At 44.1% G+C, this 20,727-nt stretch overlaps 1 protein-coding gene across 2 annotated transcripts; it reads right to left on the minus strand.

The window, feature by feature from the left end:
* Window positions 1-789: 789 nt before the first annotated feature.
* On the minus strand, window positions 790-19,652 carry LOC112566331. 2 transcript variants are annotated; one of them, XM_025242451.1, is made up of 4 exons: window positions 19,040-19,652; window positions 5,075-5,191; window positions 4,083-4,190; window positions 790-3,538 (listed from the first exon to the last, which is right to left on the minus strand). In XM_025242451.1, exon 4 carries the CDS (start codon window positions 3,399-3,401, stop codon window positions 2,346-2,348), a length of 1,056 nt encoding a protein of 351 aa, XP_025098236.1. In that variant the 5' UTR covers window positions 3,402-3,538; window positions 4,083-4,190; window positions 5,075-5,191; window positions 19,040-19,652; the 3' UTR covers window positions 790-2,345. The 2 variants fall into 2 exon arrangements, with proteins under 2 accessions (XP_025098236.1, XP_025098235.1); XM_025242450.1 differs by having other exon boundaries at window positions 5,065-5,191.
* Between the last annotated feature and the right edge of the window lie 1,075 nt (window positions 19,653-20,727).

Consider the following 20,727-nt stretch of genomic DNA (forward strand, 5'->3'; position numbering starts at 1 on the left):
ATCATTGAGATTTCCATGTTGCCCTCGGGCAACGACTTAACATCATTTCGTAACTAGGGCAACAGGGTAAATTGTTATCCAACTTTGTTTTTCTATTTTTGCTTTCTCAACATACATCATATCCTTTTTTGTGATTGTCCATAAGCAACTATTATGGCTAATGAAATTCTCCAAAAGAGAATTCATTTGGGTTCATTTGTACTCCGACCCAGGAAGCCTCCACCCATATCACCTGGCTACCACCGAGAACCTAGACACAAAAACTGAAGGTTTGGGTATGGGTTACTACTAACATTCATGTCACTTCCTCTTGGTCGTCTTGAATGTCCATGTAAGGGTCCGTGACCAGAGACATTCCTCCAGTGCATAGCTGAGCGTGTATCGTATCTGGAAATAATTTTTCGGGCGTCGGAGATCAAAAGGTTAAAGGTTCGGTATGCACTGGCCCACCTTTGCTCGTTAAATGGTCCACATTTACAAAATGTCAGAAGTTTCACATTTTTGACAAAGTTTTGTCTATAATATACTTACATGTATGAGGACAGCTTGATATCTTATGTATGCGTCTTATTGAGAGTAATTCCTCTTTGAGTGACCGGGGTTTTTATTATTATTATTATTTGATGTTTTCCATGTTGACCTGTTGTGAGTATCGTGCCTATTATCTTCTCTGTTTCGTTATAATACATATCATAGCAATCTACGGATGATTTGATCTACGGACAAGAACTAGTTCCGACTATAACTTAATCCGCTTTTATCACAGATTAGTAATGACTTGGTCTGTACTTCCTAAACATCTTCATCTGGAAGAAGGTGCTCACTCCTGCATCAGCCATTTTCGACAATTAAATTGGTTTGGTAGTCTCGGGGGAAAGAAATTTCTTTTCTTTGGTATCACTTTTTCGCAGAAAAATATTTCTGCAATCCGTAAAGCACTTGACCACAGCGATACACGAAAGCAGGTGTATCGGCATCCCATGAAGGATGATGACAAGTTAAACTTGTATCGACAGTATCAGACCGGCGATTCGCACTGCTTCCCTATTTATGTCAAACAATAACATTTACGGTTTTTCAAAGAGGCATTCCGCAGACTACACAGCAAAAATGATTCGTACCTCTATGTCTATAACAGTGATGTAAATAAAAAGTATTTGCAGCCTTGATCACAGTTTTGTTTTTTTTTTTCATTATTTGTAACGGTCCAGGAGCTTGCCTATAGGGACGTAGACGTACTTCATGCACTTACTGGTGAAATAGATGGTTATGTAAATATGTAAATAACTGCTGTAATGTTTGGCTAAACATTGAATTTTAGGGCTCGTTATTTTATCTGTCTTCACGCACCAACAGACTACTCTTACACACACACCACACACGCACAGACGCCTCTCCTTCACACCCCCTCTCTTACACTCACACACACCACTCTCTCCCTCTTTCTCTCACTTATTCTAAACAGAAAATATTGTACTACTGTGATCAGTAACTATCGGCACACTCCGTCGAACTTTCACACAATTCACCTGAAGAATGTCCACGCTGTCTCCAGCAAATCTTGAGATCATGACCCTTTTCTTTGTCTCCTTACATTTCCAACGTCTGAAAGTTTAAAGCTGTTTGTGTATATGTAACATTCAACACATCCCATAGTATGTCCATATTTCTTTATATCCTTTACTGTATTGTACTCTTGGTGGAGTCAGTGCACGTGGCCGTGCTCACGAGATCACGTGACAAACCTGTTTTCCTTCCGTGATGTTTCGGATGTTTGACCTTTATCTGGTCGGGAAGTTTTCAGTGAAATATCTTCACGAAAGTTAATTCCAGCATCACTAATGACAATAGAATTTCAAAATGTTTTAAATGTTTCAAAATTATAAAATAAAATTTTTAAGCGATATTTGAAAGGCACAGAATGGGTATGAGCAGCAGATGGAAGTAATAATGTGATGGTGATGATGATGATGATGATGATGATGATGATGATGATGATGATGAATACATTGAGGATGACTTCACACGAGTCCCACTTCACAGACTTCCACTGTACAGGTCTTCCACACGTCACTGTTTTTCCCAGGATAAAAATTTTTATCTGCTTTCCGAAGATGCATCCTTCCAATCAAAGTTACTGCCACGTATTTTCATGATCACCTACTCGGGTCTCTTGTTACATCAGACTGGCTTCACTAAAGACACTCCAGCCAGCATCTGTGATTTCAGGAGCCCGTGAGCTCGGTGGAGAGGTAAAGGGTAAAGGTCACAAGTGTGACGTCACTACTCGTCGCCATGGTTGAACGTTTTTGTTGAGGTCCAAGGAGATCAGGGTAAGGACAGAGTTATCTCCCAACCGCTGGTCCTTTCTTCTGTTTGTTTCCAATTATCTGTCTCTGTTCGCGATTGTGAATGTCGGGATGTGCCTTTAAATTCCTGGGAGCCCCGGCAGGACTTCGCCTCGGTTCTACTTGTTTCGACGGAGTGTTTTGATAGTCGTTCACATTCTCGTAGTCGATGTCGCTGTCTTCATCGCTGTCCCCTTGTCCAGCGGTGGTGGAATCCTTCCTGGGACTCTGAGGCGTTGGAGTCTTATCCCAGGAGTGCATCGTGAGAAGGGACTCTTTCTGTCCGACTGCTCCGTTTGACTTGGCAGTCTCGTCAAACTTACTCGCGATGTTTTTCAGTTTAGGGTTAATCTTTACCCCATTACCACCCCCTGGCTTGACTGCCACCACTGGCTTAACACATTTGTCCATGACTGCTGTCTTCGCAGATATTGCCTGTTTGGGGACCTTCAGACGATCTTCCTGGATCTTGGCTCCATCCGACTCCTGCCTCTTATACCTTCTCGTATCCTGGGGTTCCTTTACTTCCCCGTTCTCAGCACCTATAGGATCCGGACGCTTAGATCCTACAGGCTGCTGGGATCCTAAAGGTTTGGTCTGAACGGACTCGTGTTTTATGATACCCGAGCTCGGCAAGGCTGTCGTACTCGAATGGTCCTGGGAAACATTCTCCTGAGAGACATTCACGTACCCCCGAGACAGACACGGACGTGGTGGTGGATCTGGGTTCTGGTAGAACTCCGGGCTGGGCGATTCCTGAAGTCGCTTGGATTCCATGTCGATGTAAAAGCCGTTGTCGCTGCTGGGGTTGGCTCTTGGCGAGTCGAGCCCCTGGTCCGGAACGTTCTCCATCGGCACGATGTACTCGCCGTAGTTGGAGTCGCGGGCCGGATTCGGAGCATTCTCGTACTCGTTGTCGATGCTGCTGGACGAGTTCCTGATGGATGGCGCCGTACTCCCAATCTCATAGGTCTCGTTTCGTCGATCCTTCCGGCACCGACATGTACGACTCTTCATTGGAGCTGATGGAGGGCAACGGCGGCTGCAGTGCATGCTGGGGCCGAGACTTGGGCTTCCGCTCGACCGCCATCTGGGACGGTGGCTGGGGCTGGGGCTGGGGCTGGGGCTGGAGATCGTCGGCCGAGGGAGGCGAGGGAGGCGATGCCTTCTTGTCCGACTTCTTGTTGCGCCTGAAAGAAAGAAGAAAGGTCAGATTGCCGGTCTCAAACGAACGACTTCAAACCGTGCTAACGGTGGCTCGAGAATGGGCCACCTGATGAAAACAATGGACCAATATCTACTCAAAATTCTGCCACACAAAGTGTGGGTTAGGGTTAGTGAGGCAAGAGGTGGTGTTGGCAAGATAACAAGTAGCTGGATTCCGAACTAAGACTTTGATTCTGATGTACCGGAACTCCAGCACTCCGACACTCTTATGGAACAGGCTACAAATAAAAATCTAATACTTTAAATAACTAAATTAAAATCAATCAATAATAAATTTAACTTAATAATTAATAACATTAATAAATGTAAGGACTAGTGAGCGTATCACTACCATCACCATCGTTGTCGTCATCTTTACCATCATCGCCGAGGCTAACATCGCCATGCTAAGCCGTGAAAATCAACACTGTAGTATTATATTAAACGATGCAACCACCCAGGCCACCCCGCCGCAGTGACAACCTCACACCACAGATCATAAAAGGGTTCAGGGGGTCGAAAACTCACCTCCGTCTCCATACAAAACAGATGACGATGATGATGATCACAATCACGACGACAGAGCTGATGACTCCACACAAATCCCGATGATTTTATCATTGTCCGAACCTGCAGCTGCAATTTGAAGTAAATCAAAACTATATTCAGACTGCCGCTCAAACACTCCTCCACACCCACCTCGCACAAACACATACACATACACATATATAAATCACAATGAATACACTAATACACAACATGCATGACACTAGGGACTCAAACAAGCACACATGCACATGTGCATCACACAACACAAACACGCGTCACCTAAGTCACGCTACGTCCTCTAGCAAAGACACAAACGCACGCACAGACACGTCACGTGAGACACGCAACACACACTAACAAACACACATGCACTACACTAGACACACAATGTACGCGTGTCGATCTAGTTGAGCAGCACCATGCCAAGTTACAATTTTTCCATAAGATATCCACACTACCTTTTCTTACTCTGACAGAGTTGTAAGACTGATATTCCAGGGTTGTGTTTCGGGTGGGACAAGACGGCCGGGTACAGCACACGTAGTGGAGGTGTTGGGGAAGGGTAGGTAGCAATCACTGAGACGAATGGTGCATGCAAGTCACTTTCAACTTATGATGGATTGATAGGGATTGTAAGTCGAGGGGAATCTGTCACTAGATTGTTATCAGCAAGTCGCCCCAGCTGGTGGGAAAAAAATGTCATCGGCACATTCTCCACACTCATGCTAAGGTCACAACGACGAATTTGTAATCGTTTGTCTGTTAATTGAATATTTGTAACACACTGTCACGGTCACACTGATTACCAGAAATATTTGTAATACACTGTCACGAAAAATTTATGAACCCGAATACTTTGCATCTTCTGTGACGATCACACTGATTATCAGAAATCTTTGTAGCACATTGTAATAATTACACTCATTACCAGAATTATGTGTAAAGATATTGTAATGCTCACACTGGTTTACCAGTCACTGCAGTGTACTGCGTGGTTTCGACACTCGACGCCAGAGTGGTTGTGGGTGTTGTCGAGATGGAGGTAAGGTTATCAGACGACGACATTTCAGTGAGAATTTAACTGACTTCTGAAACAAACAAACATATGGCGGGTCAGGTTAATACTTCCTGCAATCAATAGACTGGTCACAAGAAATCCGAGCTAACACTTTGTTGCAGGAGGTGCTGCGGGTGGAAGTCACGTCGTAGAGACTGGACAGACACGCAGCTGGTGGTAACAGCATCAGTACAGTGGTAGTACAGAGGTAGTATAGTATTAGCACAGTGGTAACAGGTTTAGTTCAGTTGTAACAGCATTAGTCGTACAGTTAAGTACAGAAGAATACTAACTACAGGTCAGCGAGAACTGCCAGCTCTCCCACTGACTCTAGCCTTAAAAGCTGAGCGCATTCCCATAATTCCCAACTTTTTCTCTTGGAGGTGATATTTGTAATCATGTGTCGAGAGTCACACCCTTTGTACCTGTTAACTCTAAAGATTTCCAGGCACCAATCACTATGAAGATTTAGCTCTATTTGGCATCAATGTTTACAAGTTTATGTTTTAGTTAAGACGACACAGACTTTCAGCCGCTGAAACACGCCAGAATCATTTTATTGAACATATCTGAAAAGAAAAGAAATTACATATTTCAGTACATATATTTCAGGTCTTTCAGTACAACCTCGTCCCGCGCAGGCTCACACACAAATCGCGATATCTGTCTGGCATTGTACAATAAGCAGCTTGCAACAAACGATTGAAGTCGACCACTGCCTGGAGGGAAATAATAGTTACAGATTCCAAACTAAACAACACATAACATTGAGATGATGTACAAGTTCAGATATGAACAGCAGACTTGAATTTAGATGCAAGTAGGTGTTTTTTCCATGTCAAAACTGGTCATGAAGCCTGTTTATGACCACCAGTACGTATGAAAAGATATGCGAGTGTATGCAGTGCAGCAGAGAACTGCACAGACTTCCCGTTGCTGCAACTACGCCATCTTAAGTTGGTTTTCTCATTGAGAGTGTGGAAGGCTCACTGTACGGGTGTTCACGGGTGAAGAGAACATCCTGCTGAAGGTCTACAGGTCTGGAACTGATCCAAGATAGTTGGCGGGAAGGTGACAAACTTTACTGGTAAACTAACTCACAAGTCGGAGACTGAATAAGGGACAACCTGAAGGAAGGAGAGACACTATTATGAGAGACAGACATGAGTTGTAGACATACCACCTGCAAACCTTGCAAGACAAGGCAAGCGACAGAAGAACTACCTCCTCACCTGACGACACTTCGTCTGTCTCTACATTCCCGCTGCACTGCAGGTCGCCAAGCCTCTGATGTGCATGTTAATCACAGCCGTGTGGACCATGTGTCATATCACAGCTGCAGCAGCTGCCTCGTGGTCGACTGTTTCAAAGAACATGATGCTAGCCAAGCAACAAATGCCGCGCTGAACGACGGGACATTACGCAGGTCCATGTGACTGGAGTACAAAGTCCAGCTACCTGCTGAAGGATGGCACTCGTCAACTAAAGAGAGGAGGTATAGGTTCGTCTGTAGGAGGCAGGGTGGGGGAAGCAGAGGGAGGGGTCGACAGAAACCAAAAACAGAAAATCGTTGACGGGAGGTTGTGCAAGAGGATAGGAAAAAACGCAGGACATCGAGACAGACATGGTGGTGACAACTGTTTGAACCCTTTTGACCACGTTAACATGGAGTAAATTTAAAATTAGCCTCCTACATTTGGTCGGGTCCTAGTTTAGCCACAGGTTGTCAACACTTTTCGCAATGTGTATACTAGTAGCCTGCCTGGCACTAACTGTCCATCCGAGTCAAATCCTCCTTTTCGTCATTAAGTGTGCATAAAATGTGCTCTGCCCCTGTAGCTTTATGACGATCCCCACCCTTGCCCTAGACATTTATGAATCCGTCCCAACCAAAGAGGTCGTCAGACCTATAAAAATGACTACTGATTGGTGTGTTTCGTAGATGACAATGAAAGGATACTTTGTAACTATTCTGTTCGTGAAGTCATACTAGGCTGATGGCAGCCCCTTGCCACCATAATGACCTGTGGATAGGGATTAGTAATAATGAGGAACATTTGTGCATATTAATATATGAAGCATGTTATGAGTGAAGAAAATATTAATCAGAACTCTTTCATGCAAATCATTATGTTGATTTTGGATATGTAAACTAGTGGCTGTGGTTTGTCTTGAGTCAAAGCCCAAGTTTTTTGGGCGTAACTTTAAAAAACATCCGTTGGCTTTTGTGTTTTTGAACTCCTTGAATATGAGTCTTGAGTCCTTAGCCTTGGTCCTTAGCGGCAAGTCGAGACTAAGCCTGAGACTGGTGATATAAGACTTATTTGCACATACATAAGACTTCACATACATATCAGCCCATAGCATGGTGGAGCCCAAATCACGCACGAAGTATAGATGTCACGGCTTTGTTACTGTTCCTGCCCAAGTGACTCTGACTTCGAAATGTAAAACTTGCAGCAACCTGCTAACTGAAGCAAATCGGCCTCAACTCCAATCACGTGATGCCTGGGGGTATGCATAAGATGTAATACGTCTCTTAACGGTAAACTTCACAGGTGTTTACGGACCCTCGTGCTAGCGACCCCTTGACCTCACCCACATCGCGTTTACGGGGCAAAAGCGACTCTCAAAGTCCTGTTGTTTATCTGGTCACAGCCAGCGGCTCATTCTTTTTATTGTTCTTTCCTTCACTAAACCTCCATTGCCATTACCTGCTGACCAAAAGGACAAGCAACTACTTCGCCTCGTAGTGTATCTACTTTAAGGCAACCACGCCCTCTATACAAACTTTCCGAGACGATTTCTTGCGTGGTGCCCTGGTGACGCCCGTGGTGCCCTGGTGACGCCATGCGGCGACTGGTGACGTGTTGTGACGTGCGCCCCGAGCAAGTCATGAACTCATGGCTCTGCTGCGATCGCAGGAAGTGCTTAGTCGGCATTATGAGCTACACGATAAATATAGGACACAGCCAGCTGTCATTCTGTTTCTGGAAAACCTTCAGGGCATTTGAACTGGTAATCACTAATACGTCACAGGAATGTCCGAGTTATATTTAGGGATCAGCCAACAATTTTTGCCGTTCAAATTTCATCAAAGACAGCTGTTCCTAGAATCGCTCATGAGAGATTAAAAGTGTTCTTAATAGAAAATGAATAAGAACAGAGTTATCAGCAGGCTTGCTACTTTGCTGGGTTTTGTTACACATATTTTCCGCCTGACAACTTCCACTTCGTGACGGTTGGTATTAGTGAGCCGTACAGCGATTTCTGGGTGGTGCATCCATGCCTGAAGCTTCAGTCTTCTCAAGACAGAGAGAGAGAGCGCGGTGAAGAAATGAAAAGCGGCTTATTCTTTAGTCAGTTTTCAACAAAGAATGTAGAAAGTCGAATTATTTCTCTAACTTGTCTTCTCTTAAAACGTTTGGTCATTCCTATTAAACCATGATGGTTGGATGTACTAGCCGCCTATTTAAATGACAAATTCTGACTCGCCACCACAAAATTATTTTCCACTCACACGAAGGACAATAGTCTTCGACCTCCACTTCCCGATTTAAATTCAATAAACTGAAAACATACAGACCACAAAGCTCGAGCTTTTGTATCTCCATCAAAAGGTGAGTTCGTATCGTTTTCTTGATATTCCTGGTTAAACCGGAAGCGAATGTGTGCTTTGACCTCGTTCTAGACGTAAACGAAAAAAATGTGTGTGCCAGCAGTCCAGAGACAGATGTCCGTGATCACAAAGCAGTTTCCTAGCAAAGGTGATTAGTGTCACATTCGTGAAGTTTCACTTTCTGTAAAATCGTAGTTCTTGTCATTAAAACTGAGGGGAATTCCCTGCTAGGTTAAAATAACAGTCAGAAATAAAAATACACCTAAGGTACACTGCGACATTATTACTGACAGCTAACCGTGGTCAGTTCAAACCCTGTTTTAGTACGGCATTCCTATTACAACCCCTTCCTTGTCATAGAGTTTGGCTTCTTTGTTCATGTCTGACTTCAATATCAATCAAGAAAAAGGTTTGTGTAAAAGCTAAGTAAACAAAGCTGACCTCGATGCTACCCAATACCTTCTGCCGCAAGGTGAGTCATACTCACCACAACACGACAATTCAGTGTCACTACACGATCCTGCTTCCTCAAACCCGACTTTGTTAAATTAGGAGAAATATTATAATTGATTAGGCTATGAGACTAACATCGGTTATATTCAAAAAATGTTTTATTATTTTATTTTCCAGGAAGACTATCACATCCTTCAAACATTTCTCTCCGAGAAACGAGTTGCTTGTCCGTTAAATATTCCAAGTGCTCCACCAAAACTCGTCTGACGAGGTGGTTCAAACAGCCCCAGTTGTTAAAAATATAGAAAGCTTATCAGCTGGGAGAAGAAAGAAAAGTATTTGCTTCGACCGCATTTTTTCCGCGTCTTTCCAGAGGTTTATAATTCAAAGGTCCGGGTGTAGCTATACAACCGATACACAAGTTACGATACACAACATCTTTCCCTCTTCCGGGTGTGATTTCAACTTGCGAAGTGATTATGTTTAGCATTTTTGTGAAGATTTGACAAAGCTAAACCACGTCTTAGACACTCTGTCCTGCTAAGAATGGTCTATAGACCTGTTACCGCGACTACAGACACTTATAACATCAGTTAAACTACTGCTACTTCTCCTTATCACCTGTTTGCACACTCACAAACACTTGGCGACACAATGACACATGACACGTGACACATACAGGGACAACTCGTCTACATCTATCGGTTCTGTGCTCCTGCTGACGAGAGTGATGTCTTGTGCCTCGCCGGCAAGAAGTTTGAATTTTTTTTTTTCATTTTTGTTGGGTGGCGTCCATTGTTGGAGTGTTTACATCCGTGATTGGCGGCGATGAACTGAGATACTTACTGACACTTTTTGAATGTCAGTTTGTCCATCTTGTGGAGCATTCGACCTACTTCGTTCTGCAGTTGCTAGCTCGCCGCTAGGAATAGCCATGTAACCATCTTTCCTATGTGTAAGAAATCTCAGCATGTACTCCAAACTATTCGCGCTTTGCTGCGCACTTCTTCTGGTTTGCATCTCGGAGAAAAAGAACCGGGATACAGAATTATGTGTCGATGTTTCTCTTAACCAGCTAATAACAAAAATGAACTAATCAGAAAATCATTTGTCTTACGGATCTGTTCCCAGTATGTCAGCTGTCCGCAGTGTGGTGTGGTTGTCTGGGAATAACGGGAACTCTGTAACCTCCTGGTGTCCATCTCCACCGTTTGTGTGTGTGGAAAGAATTGACTGAAGTATCAACTGTCTTGTATAATTATCTTTTTATTTCGTTCTTTGCAGTTCAGGTTTTTTTTTATTTTGTCTACTCTTTCCGTTACTGTTAATAGTTAACTGTCTTTTAAGTGTCTACGTGTAGGATGGTAACAGTCTGAGTACAAGTATGAGTAGTATCAAGTGACACAACAGCACAAAGTGGTTACAACACCACGCAACACCAAGTGAGGCAAACACCAAGTGAGACGAGACACCAAATGAGAAGCGTGGCCAAGTGAGACATCAACACCAAGAATCCCATCAGCGCCAAGTGACAAAACACAAGTACCAAGGCATTGATGTTTTACAACTAAGACTGTATCACGGCAAAAAGAGCCATGCAAATGGATGCGACAAGCAGAAAAAAACAGCCTGCCTGAGACGAGATTTGAACCCAGGACACCAAATCCTCACTGCATTAAAGACATGCGCAAACCCTTGTACTACTGACCCCACCCATAGTACCAAGCATCAAAAGCCGACTCTGGGTTGACGAAAAACGGATTCACAGCAAGCATGGGTTTCTCAAATATATCACAAAATAAATGTTTTACTAATATCTACTACAACAGCTTAGTTTTAATATCTACTACACCACAAATGTTTTAGTCAGGGCTTCTGCTTACGCAAAAAATTGCCTACAGTACGCATTAAAAGTTTGGAGGACCCTTTCAATTTTCGTCAATGGGGTCCCCTTCAAATTTGGGCGAAGAACAGGGACCCCTTAAAAATCTGAAGAAGGGGTCCCTGGGACCCCAAAGAATTTAGCCTTAGCAGAAGCCCTGGTTTTAGTATATTTTAATTCAATATTTTTAAATACTACAAACATTAGTTTGGCAGCTTAAACAAGAATATGACAGGTCTAGCCATATCATGGATAATCTTAACCTTTGACATCGAATTCCTTCTTTACCAGCCTCGGTGTCATCGTGTCACAGCTCTGTGTGTGTCTCCTCTATGGTAGCAAAACTATTTCTTCCTATTCGTTCAAGAAGAGACCTCTTCGAGCTCACCTGTGTTTAAGGAAAGATTTGCCGAGGAAAAAAAACAATCTGAAAGATGTCCTGGGAGTCGACAGCAATGAAAGCCTAGAGGGTCTGGGTGCAAGCATCGTATTTCTACTCCGGTGTCGCTTGTCTGAAGGTCTGTCACAAAGACAACATCGCCAGCAAACTATCATTTTACTTGTTATGTGTGAGTAAGAGAGAAGAATACGAATTACTACACATCGACACAGTATCACAGCTGTGCTGTACTCGGTGTCACGTGATGTCAGGCCCATGCGCCGAGTGCATGAGGACGCGGAAGCGGTTGGGGGGAGCGATGACGTAGGACTGTAATGTCAGACGATCCTCTGATGATCACAGTCAGTGTTTTCCACAAACCTCGGTTTTACCATATACTTACTTATCCCACCTACCTACTTTTGCCAAACCAAAACTGTGCGATTGTTTTATGAGAAATTTTGCTTTAGCAGGGAAAATTGAAATGTGAAAGCAGCATCAGAAACATCGCCAGCCATCTTGTTCTAGGAAACATCTTCAACAGCTTCAGTCACGACTGAGACATTTACTTCCATTAAATCTTTGTCTATTTCTTTTTCTTCTCGCTTTCTCATTACTAAGGGTGGTCGTGATACAACTTCAACACAAAATAAACCAAATTTGTTTTCAGATTTCTCTCCGCACTCCTTTATTTTGAAAGCATGATATTATTTATTCATCTGCTCGGCGGGAGGGATGTAGAGGAGCAGGGCCAACCAACACAAAGCAGTTTTGTTGCACGACTTTCATGGTGACGAATGTGAAGGTGTTTCCGCGTGGTGAATGCTAGAAGTGTTTGCTAGTGACGAATAAAGTAGTAAACACTTGTTTACAAAGACGCCGCTCAAGACCACTGGGATATATTTTTGTAATGGATTCCGTGCAGGATACTGGATTAGGTGTAAACTGCTGCAAGGATATCGGACTACACCCACAAGGATATGATAAGAGCCTGGGTACGACAGGACAATAGAGATGATCTCTCCTCGAATGACTTGTCAGTCAGGGAGGATCAGTCAGTCGATTGAGGTTAAGCGCCAGTAAATAAAAACAAGGCTTCATGTTGCCGAGCCCACATCACGATGCAGTTCCGGGGTCTGACTCAACGCTTGTCGGCAAAGTACTTTGAAAATGTCCCTGTCACCGTTGCTGAGTCATGATTATAAACTGTTGTCGTCTATGCCAACGGTCACGTACAACACAAACATTCTTTCTCTCACTCACACACCAACGCACCCACACTCACTCGCGTCCCAACGGAAAGAACTATGGACAGACCTCGAATCATAGACGTGTAGAGGTGGATTGCTGTCTGCCTGCCGAGACCAACGCTTAGCCTCTTGCGAAGTGATCTCCTATTAGTCTCGGCGAGCCTAAACAATGAATGTGACTAAACCGGAAGCTTTGTACACACCTGCCTCGTTTTAGTAGTTAACTGGAAAAAATCGTCTTCCAGCAGTCCAGTAATACAAGTTCGTGCTCGAGTGAAAGTCCCGTTAATCGGAAGTAAGACAATGGTCTCTACGTGACGACATTACAGGTGCATGACAGGTGCATATCTCGGAGGATAGCTACCCTTCCCCTTTCATGGTGTCATTCTGCTGTCGTGGCACTTACAGTGGGGAGTGTTCAACGGTCGGCCTCGGCATGACTACTCTGTAACCTGTAATAACCACGAGAGTTGCGAGTTCGTATCTCCGCTCCCGCATACCTCTCTGGATGTGACAACTCCTTCAATTCCTGTGTTGAGTGTAACTAACGGTGAATGTTGGTGACTCGTGGAATGCTTCCTGTGTGTGTTCGTGCGACTTCATGTTTGTAAGATCCATAAGCCAACCTTTGTTGTTACGGGTAAGGGGTTCTATGCAAATGCAGTTTTAATATTACAATATAATGAACAGCATGACAGAGGTACAGTGACCAACGGTCAACACCGGCCATCAGTTTTATGACATTTTTATTTCTTCATAAACTTTCTGTGTACCTGTGTGCGTATGTCATCGGGTGATATACTGTTCAAGGAAGACTCATAGATGGGTGTCATCACTTCTGAGAAACTGTTTTACGCACGTGCGCGCGATTATTATAATCCCCAGGAACTCGAGTTCTAAAACAACCAACGGCCCATCTCCTGACCTCCCGTCACCCGTCTTGAGTTCACAGCTTCCTCCTTCGCCACTCGTGTCGCCCCAGATTGGCGACACTGCAGCACAATTAATCTTGATTTCACTTTTCACAAGCTGCGCATTCAGACGGTGCTTGGGCCTGTCATCAAGTCCCACTTGTGATAAACTAACCGTTGACGAAACGGATCTGAGTGCTGTCCCCAGCCCACCTCGACTCATCACTTTCTCCACCCAGGTTCACACCCCAGATTACCCTCGTGGAAATCTAGAAGTTATATCAGGGTTCGTTCGTTGTCAAGATATCAGGGTTGTTGTAGGGTACAGAAACAAGCTGATAAAAATGTTTAAAGCCTTGATAACAGCAATGACGAATCATTTTCAAGCCATCACATTTTTAGAAACCTAAGGTCTTTTTTTTTAAAAAAAAAAATGACCATGTAAAAATTATTTGTACAGTAGCAAAGGTGACAGGGAAGGGTGTGTTTGTGTAGGTGTGACCCTCCGACCCCGTAATGATGTTAACTGAGACCTCTTTGTGTGGTTTGTTTTGCCACGGGAGTGAGTGATTGTTGTTTACATTTCAGTTTCCAAACAAAGTTGTCTGACTGTCACTTCTGCGCAGCGGGACTGTGTTGTTGTCTCTACTTGTCTCAGTCGTCCTCTACCGTCGTCATCGGAGTATTTGTATTTAATATGTATTTCATCTCTGGATGAAAATATCACACAAATGATTTGAAGAACGGTGGGGGTTCTTCTCCAAGAAAAAATTTATTATTTATTATTATTGCCCTTCGCACCTCCTGGTGCATAGGCCATCGACGACAGTTTACTGTTGTCGATGTTTTAGTAGCAAGGATTTGTTTTACGGGTGGGGTGCTGGCCCCACGCCCAACCCTCCTCCTTTTTCAGCCGGCTTGGGAAGGCAGCCAGCCGTAAACAGATGCCACGTGCAGAGAAAGATCAGCGTGCCCGAGACGAGAAATGAACTAGGGCAGCCAACCTTCACTGTATTGGTGACAGGCGCTAACAGCGCTAACCGTTGCGCCACCGGGCCGCTTCCAAGAAAAAAGCAGAAGCTTAAATATCCCGTCTTTCTTTTATTCCTCTCAGTTCCAGACCCGAAAGCTTCACACTTTTTCTAACAAAGCTGAAGAGCTCCAGGGATGAAGCACTTGGAAAAAAAGATCAAACCTCTTCCATGAGCATTACTGATAACAACATCCACATAATTCTCGTCCATCGTCCTCAAGCATTACTCCTAACAACAATCCACATAATGCTGGTCCTGTTCCCAGGCCTGACGAGAGGAGGGGACAGGGGGTCTGGTGTACCCAGGCCCGCGGCTGTCAAGGGGGCCCGGCCTTGGTCAGTGGATTTTTTTTTCTTCTTCCCCTTTTCTTTTTCTTTTAAAGAAAAGTCTAAGGACAGAACACCCAAGCATTACACATGCAGAAGTTGAGTTTGAGTGTAGATATTGAGATTCGAATTGTAGACATACATTATATACTGGGAAAATAATTTACGATTACAAGTACAAGGGGCCCGGAGAGGTCGTCTGTCATGGGGCCCGGGCTGGCTCTCGGCGGCCCTGCCTGTTCCCACCACCACTCCATTTTTTGGTCTCTTTGCTCGTCTTCTTCTCCAAAATCACTATTCCCTCAATTCGTGTTACCCGACTCCTCTTTGTGGTTGTCTATATTTGTTATAGTCATATTTTATATTAGTCATATCCTATATTAGTCTATAGTCTATATTAGTCATATTTTATTAGTTATCATTACTTTTGTTTATCCCTCTCTCACTCGTATATCGTCCATGTCCCATTCTTGTCTTGAGCGCTAAACCACGCTCCTTACGAGCGTTACATAAATCACGCGTTTGTTGTTGTTGTTGTTGTTGTTGTTGTTGTTGTTGTTGTTAGATCAGATTTCAGTCGCTTCTTGATCCGCGAAAACTCGTGGCGGTACGTCCACACTCATCGGAAATCTCGCCAAGACATTTGCCAACACCATGTGACAATGGCGAAATACAATACATACAACACAACTTTATTCCTCCACAAAGGCGGTTCAAGATCAAGCCACTTCAACACTTTGCCCGGTTACCAACGACCTTTGGCATGCAGGATCAAGCTCAGGAGAATGAAGGTGTGCAAGGCGGCAAGATTCAGCGATAACGAGGCTACAGCCGGGGTCGACATCCGCTGGCAGTTAATGGACGCCGCAAAGCTTCCGGTGAATCTTTCGTGTTAGCTTGGCGTTGATGTTCCTGTTCCTTGTCCATCAGCCGATGTAATTAATCTAGCGAACTGTTCAACACAGACCGATTAAACTACACAGCCCTCGATCTGTTTCAAAACTTTAAAAATTTCAACCACTTGGATGCTGTGCTGCCATTGCTTGATTGATAGAATGAGAGGTCGATCAGTGCTGACAAAAATATATTTAAGTCTTAATTTGACTTCCCATGAAATCGTTTCTATCGCATTTACATCAAACATATCTCGATCACTGAAGTGTCCCACGTCTTAAGAAGTTGGTGATTTATCTCTGAGGCACTCAGACCGTCCGCTGTGAACTCTTGCCTTATGGCCTTCACATCCGGTCACAGCCAATGAACAGTTTGACCTTTTTGCACCCACGTTTCTACGTCAGCAACGGACTTTGCTTCGTTTTGATGGTTTCCATCGCTCTCTCCTTCTTTGCACCTGTCTTATGCATCCAGTAGCGCTGAGGTACAACACTGGTTTGTCGCTAGTGCAGTATGATTTGTGAGGTCCTGGGTTCAGATCCCATCTAGGGAGACACTAATTACTTCTTTCTGTTGGCGACACCTGTTGGTAGTCTCAATACAATGTACAATACAATGTACATACCCATCCTTTACCACCAGATTAATCAGCCTGACATACAACCATCCTTCAATGCAGCAGAACATCAGATTGCTATTGACTGATCCAGGAATATATTAAAGGATGTGTTATAAGCTACAACGGGCATTTATAACCCAGCAGAACGGACGGCTCAAGAAGAGCCAACATGCATGTCAGACAACCCACGAGTGGATTTTGCTGAACATGACTATATTCATACATAAACGGCAAAAAAAGATACATGACAATAAATAACACTTTCTGAGTTAATAGCACGACCATCATTATGTTATTAAGTATTTTATTATATTACGGATTCAAAACAAGATTATTTACAGAAATGGCTTGTCATTCCACACCGAATGATTCTCAGCGGGGAATGTCTGCGAGTTGACAGAAATAATTTGCTCCGCCTACCAGAGATGGCGGGTTTTGCTTATCAGCGATACCAAAACATCGGCATTAAATAAAACTGAACAAAGGTCACAGATTAAGGTCAGGTGTGAGTGAAAGCTGGAATGCCAAGCTTTTCCTCTCCATATCACCCAGCAGCATCCACATCCCACATGTGTGCAACAGGATTGGAATGACGAGGGCTTTGCTCGGCGACCGACAGTCGTCACGGATGAGACGAGCGGTGCGCAGGGCGTGACCACGGTTGACTGCTTGTCGTCTGTCGCACGTTCTTACCATGGGGTCGTGGGTTCGCGGTAACTGTGTCAGTAAGCTTTGTCGTCACGCTCGAGTAGGTGCAGTCTACACCCGAAGGCCGAGGTCGCATAATCTGTTACCTTAATGGACATTTTTACACCTCACACTCGTCATTGCTTCGCCCCAGATCCCCAGGTGCATGAACAGCTGTATGTCCTGTTTACAGTTAGGGTAAGGAACTAACAAAACCTCAAGCAGCCCACGAGTTTTAAAAGTCGATTTAACCGCCGTAATATTTATGTTTGCCACCCGTTATCTTACCAACTCTGCCACTCGCCAAAGTGACCCCCATCATAAAATATCTATCTCTCTTTCTTTATTTATATACACAGCGAGAGAGCAACTTAAGGAGCATAATATCTCGTCGTGCCCCGACCCCTCCTCGCCTCTCTTCCAACATTCTGTTGGACGGTAGAACGGTGTAACATTCTCAACCGACGTCCATCTCCAAGTGACGACAGTTGTGGGTCAATGATACAACGCAGGAATAATGTATCGTTTTGAATCGAGGCTGATTCACAAGCTACCTATACTCTGTCGTTGCTGTAAGATTTATCTTCTTATTGTGTACGATATTGTCTATCCTCTAAGACCAATATATCTGTACACGCTCCAAATATTGGTGTTCGATCGGTATTCCTGTATAGGGTCGACATGAATCGTTGTAGATCAATGTTCCCAGTATATTGTTGTGAATTCACGTCTCTATACATGATACAAAATTATAGTTTGGGATCGATGTTATAGAACGTCTTCTAGGTACATGGTGGCGGGTTGATGTTGCTGTAAACACTTCAAATGTGAATATATCGCTGTTGTTGAAGACGCTCCAACTGAATCGTCGATATGGATGTTGCTACACACCCTCAAACTGTATCGTAGGAAGAGCGACCTCGCTGTGTATATGCTTCTTCGTCTCCACCCAAACCACCCAAGCGGACATGTTGGCAAGGGAGATAACCTTGCTTCCTCGCTCTTTTGTGCGGTTAGTCAAGTCAGAGACGGGTAGGTTCAAATGACGGCCCATGGCATGTACCCGCCACGCCCACTGGGTAACTCAGGTTGCACCAGGGTTTACCCAGGCCCTCGTAATCGTCAACTTCTTTATTTGTTTTTCACTCTCTCTCTCCACTGATAATTTCTAGGCCACCGACAATGGACTGTCGAACCTACTAACCCTTGATCCCTTAAAAAAAAAATCTATTAACCACTTAACTGAAAGATTTTATCACACTTATATATCCTGTACGTTAGCATGCGTGTGATGTACACCCGCTCGCATGTTTCCAAGATGGCGAGGAGCTTGAAGATGATTTCCACTAGTATCTAGTGTCACTTGACATCCTGATTTTTCTTGAACTTAACTGATTCTGTCTTTCCTCCTATTTCTACCCCTCCCCAACATAAAATATCCACCTTTATATATAAAGAGAGAGAGCCCTGGCATGTATCATGAAATATTCGGTCCCCTATATATTCTCTCCCCAACACCCTTTGCTTCATGAACCCTACGCATTCACGTTCAGAGAAATGTTACAATGAGACCGGTGTTTACGCTTGATCGGTTACACACCTTCTTCACCTTTTAGCCTAATGTAGCAGACGGCGGTTGAAAATGTTGAAAATCATCAAACTATTCTTTAAAAATTATACTCCACCCTCCCTGGGGCTTTCGTTGAACTCTGTCCACTCTCACACTCCTCCATTCTAGCAATGAAGTGAAATTATGCGAGGTCAAGAATCAAGTGAGGAAAGTTATTTTAAGAATTGAATGTACACGAAAGACGGTTGACATTACCTGTAATTAGTGAAGATAAGCAGACGACAGGGTCACGGCAGTCCATAATCCAAACATTGTCGCAATTTTTCAGCTGGCACCTGGTAACACCGCCATGGGACGAACACAGTCACCTGCACAGCGACACCACACCATGGTGCACACCACTAACTCAAGTGTTTGTCTGCGGCACACCCTTGTTCCCAGTCAGCGCCATGACAGGAAACCGTGACAGCAACGACGACGACTTCTCCCGAACTTCACTGTTGTTGTGCTGTCCTTCACTCCACAAAACTCTGAAGCTTTACATCCACCTCCGGTTCTTCATCCCTGTCATCCCGCTCTGGGTGGAAAAGTGAAGATTGCATGCACACCCCGAGACCGAGACAACGGGGAGGGTTTTACCTCCGACTTGAAAAAGTTTGGCCAAACTCTCTCTCGGTCCAAAATGTTGCCGAGACCCAGCAGCACAGCGCGAGCGTACTTTCGTCTTGCCTGTGTGCACAGTCGCACCAGCGCGATTGTCGGGGCGACCCGGAAGAGAATTGAAGTCGCCCCGGCACACAGGCGCACTGCAGGCCGCGGCTCGTCTTCGCGGAACGTGGCGGTGACACACGACACTCTTCCCTCCACTGGGCCGGATCTGTGCCAAGTGGGTCAGGCACTGCGGGGCCACCCTCTTGTACCACTCGCCAGATGACGGAAAAAGAAAGTTTTCGTTGAGGATGGCGCGACAGCAAGGATTGCGCAACGGTTTCGAAGTCTTTGCATTTGTTTAATATAGTAGACCAACTCTTTCGTCGTCTTGAGATATTCTGTTTCTATTTCTCTGGGTTTGTTAATTAGAAAAGGTTTTCTTTACCTTCTCGAGATTTCCGAGATTAGGAAGTTAGGAGGAAATCAGAGTACCCGGAGAAAATCCCCGACGGTCAGACCTATGAGTGTCCCGAGTCGAGATCTGAACCCTCCACGTTGGGTTGTCACTGAGTGGTGATCACTAAACGACGTTTAAGCTTCTCTTTCTTTGTCTACTTAAGAATTTTGGATCTTAGTAAAGGGAGATTCATTCGTGTGTAAGAGAGAGAAAGCTGACATTTGACAATGTCTAGGATTGGTCATTATAACAAAAGGATTCAAGAATTTCAAAACAGAGCGTTTTCTTGCACAATTAACGGTTTGTTAATACTGTTGCATCATTCCTTTCCTATCCAACCGCTCCTTATTACATTTAAGACCCATGGCTCTTGTTTATAGTCTAACTCATGCACTTCTTTGACCTTTAGGCTGTTACAATTAAATAAATAGTTCTCTGGTTGTATATTATCGCCGACAGGAACCAACGATATTTTTCACTGTCCTCCATTTCTGGATGTTTGTCTCTAATTACAATTAACAGACTCGTGTTGATGTAAAAGCGTTTCAGGTGTCGGGTAAGTCCGGGTAGCTTCACCAAGTGTAACCAATATTTAGAGAGACAGCAGTATTTTAGCTCCTGATTTTTTTTTATTTTAATTTTGTTCTGAATTTTTATTGAGGTTAACTTACCCTCAGCTTGCTGTTCAAAGTTTAACCAAAAATGGTTTAGGATGACGTGTCATAGAGGACTAACGATGACATCCAGGTCATTCATCAGTCAATCCCTTCGTATCCGTGTGTGTGTGTGTCATTCTCATTCCCACGCGAGTTCAATTATCAGAGTTCGCTTCCCA

Source organism: Pomacea canaliculata, linkage group LG6, assembly GCF_003073045.1.
Source record: "Pomacea canaliculata isolate SZHN2017 linkage group LG6, ASM307304v1, whole genome shotgun sequence".
In the NCBI taxonomy this organism is placed as follows: Eukaryota; Metazoa; Mollusca; class Gastropoda; order Architaenioglossa; family Ampullariidae; genus Pomacea; species Pomacea canaliculata.